This window comes from Lycium barbarum, chromosome 6 (assembly GCF_019175385.1).
Source record: "Lycium barbarum isolate Lr01 chromosome 6, ASM1917538v2, whole genome shotgun sequence".
Classification (NCBI taxonomy): Eukaryota; Viridiplantae; Streptophyta; class Magnoliopsida; order Solanales; family Solanaceae; genus Lycium; species Lycium barbarum.
This window is the reverse complement of record NC_083342.1, coordinates 109666420-109672723: the sequence shown is the minus strand read 5'-3', so window position 1 is coordinate 109672723 and position 6304 is coordinate 109666420. Positions and strand designations below refer to the sequence as shown.

At 37.0% G+C, this 6304-nt stretch overlaps 1 protein-coding gene across 1 annotated transcript; it reads left to right on the top strand.

The window, feature by feature from the left end:
• The first annotated feature begins 1240 nt into the window (after positions 1 to 1240).
• LOC132645413 (probable serine/threonine-protein kinase WNK10) lies at positions 1241 to 5940 on the top strand. Its single transcript, XM_060362380.1, has 7 exons — positions 1241 to 1949; positions 3273 to 3310; positions 3407 to 3634; positions 3715 to 3935; positions 4014 to 4171; positions 4250 to 4643; positions 4741 to 5940. Exons 1-7 carry the CDS (start codon positions 1554 to 1556, stop codon positions 5556 to 5558), a joined length of 2253 nt encoding a protein of 750 aa, XP_060218363.1. The 5' UTR covers positions 1241 to 1553; the 3' UTR covers positions 5559 to 5940.
• Positions 5941 to 6304: the final 364 nt, after the last annotated feature.

Genomic DNA, 6304 nt, shown 5'->3' with positions numbered 1-6304 from the left:
CAGTACCACTGCATTGCCCCTTTGGTTAAGGTTTCACTCAATTTTTTCAAACTTACTGATTCGATCTCATCATCCTTGAGATCATTGCCGGCAATAGCACACGTGTATGCACTGATGTGTTCTTGGGGGTCGGTAGTTCCATCGTACTTCGGTATATCTGGCATTTTGAACCTCTTCGGGATCAGCTTCGGTGCCCCACTTCGGTGCCCCACTTGGATCGATGACGGGTGCGTTGAGTGGCACCCCGTTGAGGTTTGCGTTGTGTTCGCTGGATTTATCTTCGTTGAGATGAACGGAGTGGCTTGGGTTTGACATGGTGTAGCCTGAAATCACATAAACGAACAAAGCAAGTGAAGGTTGTTTTATATAAGCCGTCACTATTATCCTTCGCCCCACGGTGGGCGCCAAACTGTTTACCCTCAAAAGAAAGCAACAATTGAATTTGTACGCGGTTTAAAGGATTTGTGACCAAGCTTATTAACAAAAGTAAAATTAACGAGCAAACAATAAAGAATCAGTGGAAAACAAAAATAATGAGGTAGCCTGGGAATATATAACGGCGAGTCCGAAGGGAAGGAGCTCCTTGTTCGGATTGCGCCTAAGGGTTCGGTCGGGAGAAATTCCTTAGACTATTTGAACGAAGATCAACTTACGTCCGTTGATGGCGTATCTTCTCGAACCCACAAACGGAGACATTTCGAAGGTCAAATTACCGGACTTATTTCTCGGACCATCATTGATAACACCCCGCTCCTTTGCTGAACCGGAGAGAACTTTTCCCAAGTTCTCACCGTACACACCTATAATAGTCAAGTTCAAAGAGATAATTAAGATTATTAATAGTTTAGGATGACCTGAATATAGCGCCAAATTTATGGTGTCTTTAGGTGTTTCGCCATTTACATATGATTTTCTTTTTTACTGTCAAAATAGTAAATGCATAAGAAGGTTCGCGTACTCACCGCACTATTCCCCCCCCCCCCCCCCCCCCTTTCTTTTAGGTCTAGCGGTTACTGCTTTGGTTAAGTTACATTTAACCTACCCCGGATCATGTTAAGTGTTCACAATTACAAATTTAATATTAACAAAACAGAAGAAGTGAAATGAAATTAATAACAAGATCAGGAAATAACGGAACAAGTGTTCGTTCCAGCATAATTTTCTCCTCTCTTATATCAATTCCACATACCCCAAAATTCATACCTTTTCTTTCTCTTTCCTGCTAAAAAAGTTAATCGATTTTTCCTCTATGTCTAACATCATTTAGCTTTCATCTTCTCATCTATAGTTTATAATTTTCATTTGTTTTTACCTATCTTCTTTAGCCCTTCTTTATCCTATTATTAATAACTTTTATTTGGAAGGGTTAATAATATTCATTCACCTTTAACAGTGTGTATTGTGTGAATATTTTGCATGAGGAATATATCAGGAAGAAGAAGGTGATTGTGTAATGTGAAGTTTGAGTTAATTGGGATGGCAAGAACTTCATTGTCATTGTAAAAGATTTATTGGATGTCTGTGCCTTATTAGCTGTTTAGCCTCGAATTTGAATGCCGATCACGTCGAAGATTGTTCCACACGCGATCGGCATTCTTTTCTTACGAGGCATTTACCAGCATGCAAAGTTGTCATCTTTTTCTAGGCACCATTTGAAGAATACGTTGCTCTCCTTCAATTCCTGGCAGCTAGTACTGCTTTGGGTTGTCTTTGTTCTTCTTGTTTTCCCTTTCTCTTTTTATTCCTTTGTTATATTTGTTTGGTTGATTGCGGGAATGAGTTTCGGGGGTGGATCAGGATCTTCTTATCATTCTGGAAATGGAACTATAGTTGGAAGCCCTTTGCGGCATTCTTCGAGTAACAAAGGTTTTTTTGGTTCATCTGCTAATGAGCGACCGGTTCACCAAGTTGATTATATTGAGAAAGACCCCAAGGGTCGATATGTTCGGGTAATTCACTTTACTCTGTGTTTTTTTGGTATTGCTTCCCACATGTTGTGTGCTTCATTTGTTCACATTAATTTATGCTTAATGTTTACTCCATCCGCCCATTTTTGATTTGGCACGCCTCTTAAAGGAGCCATAAATAGAATGTCAATTTTACCATATCACCCCTAATGTACTAAGTTTTCTAATGATCAATTAAACATCCTTTAAAAGTTGTGCAGCCACTAACAGTTCATTTAAGTTTCCAACCAATAAGTAATAAGAGTAAGATAGGTATGGAATGGTAAATAATCTTTTGATTTTTCAAACTGGACAAATAAAAATGGACATCTATTTTTGGTACAGAGGACAAGTAAAAATGGATGGAGGGAGTATTTTCTTGTTTTGTTGGATAATTTATGTCAAGTTGCAAAACTCATTTCCCATTATTCTTTTCTTTGGAGCATAGTACATTATATACTCACATAGATGCGTTAAGGTGGTCTTAGCTCAAAGGCGAACAAATGCATATTAAACTACATACAGTTCGTTTCTTCTTTAGTTGGTTTGGATTCTGGTCCTTTTCCATAATTGTTAATCGATAAACCTTAGCAATTTCATGTATTGTGGTTCAAAGCAAATTGACTAACACACTTGATTTGTTGCTATAAGATTTCATCTCGGTAAAATACACAAAGACTATCTAAATGTTAGCGAACTTCTTTTGAGCTTTGAAGATGGTTTGCTTAGTTTGTGTAATCCCTTTTTTCCTAGCATATGGTAACACTCCAAGAGATGTGACGCTTTTTTCTATGGATGGAGAATAAAGGTCAGGAGAGTCCAGCTTCAGGTCAAATCAATTTGAAGATGGTCAATCAAATAGAAAAATCTTGGCAGCCAGATAACAATCAAATAAAAAACTCCTTTAGGATCATAAGCAATCTGGTTTACGTTGAGTCTTGCTGATAATGGGGATCAGAATAGTAAGTCCATATTCAATAGACTTGCTGATAATGGGAATCAGAATAGTAAGTCCATATTCAATTCTATTAGAGTGACTGAGTTTATGCTAATCCAAAGTATCTTTTTCATTTTGTTGAATTACCATATGGGATGATATCGTGTGATTGAGATAGCTGCGAAAAGGAAAAGAAGGAATCTTGTTTTTTCTTGAGCCTGAATTCTAGTTCTTTAGCAACTTAAGTAGCCTTTTTACTTCCAAACAAAAGATCCAAGCAGTCTGAATATTAAGACAAAATTGGGATGGTCTGCTGTTTAGCACTGAAAACTTCAGAGTATTATTTCACTAACAATCATTTAAATCACCTGCTTGTGATTCCTCTACAGTACAGTGAAGTGTTGGGCAAGGGAGCATTCAAGACTGTGTATGTTCCTAAACTTTGTTGCTGATTTCTATTGTTTCTTTACATAAGTATTCAGAGCATAAAACATTCTGTATTTTTATTAAAATTGTGTTCCAGCTACAAGGCATTTGACTTGCTTGATGGTATTGAAGTTGCATGGAGCCGAGTGAAAGTCGAAGATGTTTTGCAGTCACCTGACAATTTGGGAAAGTTGTATGCGGAGATTCATCTTCTTCGACAATTGAAACATGACAATATAATGAAGTTCTGTGATTCTTGGATTGATGATAAGAAGAGAACAGTTAACATGATCACCGAACTCTTCACATCTGGGAATCTGAGGCAGTGAGTTTCTCATAGTTCCTTATTTTCTTTGCTTACAAATTGTGTTGTCATACAATAACTATGTAAGTTGTAATCATCAGATACCGTAAGAAGTATAGAACTGTTGATATGAAGGCAATAAAGAATTGGGCAAGGCAAATACTTCAAGGGTTAGACTATCTTCACGGTCAGAACCCTCCTATAATTCATCGGGACTTGAAATGTGACAACATATTTGTCAATGGAAATCATGGAGAAATTAAGATTGGGGACCTTGGATTGGCTACTATTATGGAGCAGCCTATTGTTAAGAGTGTTATTGGTATGGGTATTTCTTGTATCAACATGCTTTGAAATAATGTCTCCTCTTCGAAAGTGCTAACTTTATCTATTGCTGAAGGGACCCCGGAATTCATGGCTCCGGAGCTTTATGAAGAAGAATACAATGAACTAGTTGACATATATTCCTTTGGAATGTGTATGTTGGAATTAGTAACCTTTGAATATCCTTACAGTGAATGCAAAAATCCTGCTCAAATCTTTAAGAAAGTTAGCTCGGTAAGTTTGATAAAGCTGCTTCTTTAAGTTGTCTAGTCATTACATGTTCTTGTGAATCTAAGGAACTTTTATTCTCAGGGTGTTAAACCTGCTTCCCTCGGAAAAGTTAGTGATCCCCAAATCAAAGGATTCATCGAGAAATGCCTGGTTCCTGCTTCTCAGAGGTTGCCTGCCAAGGACCTTCTCAAAGATCCATTTCTTCAATTTGAGAATTTAAACGAGCCGATCCATAGTCTGTTGCAGTCACCTTACCAAAGTCCAAGATCATTAAGTTCATTGAAATCTGCACCTCATTCAATGGATGTTGATTCCGAGTATAACCAATCAGTATATACAGACTCCCATTGTGGAAGTCCTTGTGCTCCGACTTTGGAATTCCAGAGGTTTCATCAGAATAATGAATTTAAATTGACAGGTAAGAAGAATGACGAGAACTCAGTTTCATTGACCTTGCGAATTAAAAGCCCTTCAGGTACGTAGTTGCATTCTAATTCATTAATGTTTTTATTTCTTTGGCATTTGGAATTAAATTGGCTCTTGTCTTATTTAAAGCCTTCAAATTTTTGCAGGAAGAGTAAGGAATATACACTTCAACTTCTATCTCTATGCTGACACCGCACTCTCAGTTGCGGCTGAGATGGTTGAACAATTGCAACTAGATGATCATGATGTAGATTTTATTGCTGACTTCATTGACTATTCAATAATGAAAATGTTGCCTAGTTGGAAGCCTTCTGATTATCACTCTAGTAGAGGGAGAAGTCAAAGAGAAGAGGCTCTAGAGAATTACCTAACCTCGTCGCCCATCCCTCCCACATCTAATGCTCGACAAGATAATATTCCGGTTCTCAATATGAACAACCAAATTAGCAGTACTTCAAATGGCACTTCTTGTCATGTTACTTTTGCTTCCCCTTCGCATTTGGCAAATGTGATAGATGAAGAATCTCAAGGTTCAGTTGCTTCTGAAGTTATGGGAAAAAATTCTTCTCTAAAGAGTTCATTTGGATTTGGAGATTACTTTACAGATGTAGTTTCTAAAGGTTCTAGTGGAAACTTATCGGAGATGGATTTCATGGGCTTGTTTCATGATGAATGTAAGTCTCAGGGAAACGTTGGGGATTATGTAGAATGCATGGAATTTGGAAAGAATATGGAAGTGACCTTAACGGATACGAATGGAGCTTCTAAATGCATGAGTTTGTCAAGCAGTTGTTCATTTTTATCGTTAGTAGAGAAAGATGAGGACACTGAGTTAAAGTTAGAGCTTGACACAATTGAATCACAATATCAACAATGCTTTCAAGAACTCTCAAGAATGAAACTGGAGGCATTAGAAGCGTGCAGGAAAAGATGGAGCACAAAGAAAAAGTTGGCAGGTAATTGAAGGAGAATAGCTGACGACTTCATTCACATTTAAGGTTTTTCTCTTTTTTTTTTTTCTTTCTTAATTTATGATCACATATTCGAATCCGTGATGGATTTTGGGATTTTTTTTTTCAGACCTAACTTGCTTCATACCCCTTTATTTGTGTGGGTGAAGTTTATATGTACTTTGTATAAAGAGTGTATATAGTCGTTTAGATTTGCTGGTTTTTAGCCTTTTTATATATTGTGTTCTTCTTTGGCCATTGTTTGCCCTGTATTTTCCAAGGATGCAAATGTTTTTGGAATTGTTGACTTGTAATATATGTTAGTAATGCACTTTTATTTCTTCGAGTAATTTCTTAACTCTAGTATGCTGAGGTTTGTTCATGTTCTATATTTTATTTGATAGGTCTAACATATGTCCTTAGGCCCTGATTAAAAATGACCTTGATTAAGTTCGTTAGCTCCTCTGAGCATGACAATAATTGTTGAGTGACATTTACTTATGTCAAAGGTGCTGTTTTTATGTTGGGAAAAAGTGTAGTAATAACCGGGCATGTTTTCCCGTTGAGCTAAAAGTGTTTTGCACCCTTAATGTATTCCTGTATTGGCAATTTGCACCAAACCTACTCTTTTAATGATTGATGCATAACCTCTTGCTTTTGTTTGAAAACCTCAAGCCACAGCCGTCAAACACTCGAATATTGCTTGAAGAAAATGAAGTTGATCATAGGTTATATTCATAATCTAAGAAAATATGAGTAT

Coding starts and splice junctions, on each gene's coding strand:
- LOC132645413 (XM_060362380.1), top strand. CDS start 1,554: ATGCCGATCACGTCGAAGATTGTTCCACACGCGATCGGCATTCTTTTC. Junction 1,950..3,272: donor CCAAGGGTCGATATGTTCGG/GTAATTCACTTT, acceptor ATTCCTCTACAG/TACAGTGAAGTGTTGGGCAA. Junction 3,635..3,714: donor ACATCTGGGAATCTGAGGCA/GTGAGTTTCTCA, acceptor TGTAATCATCAG/ATACCGTAAGAAGTATAGAA.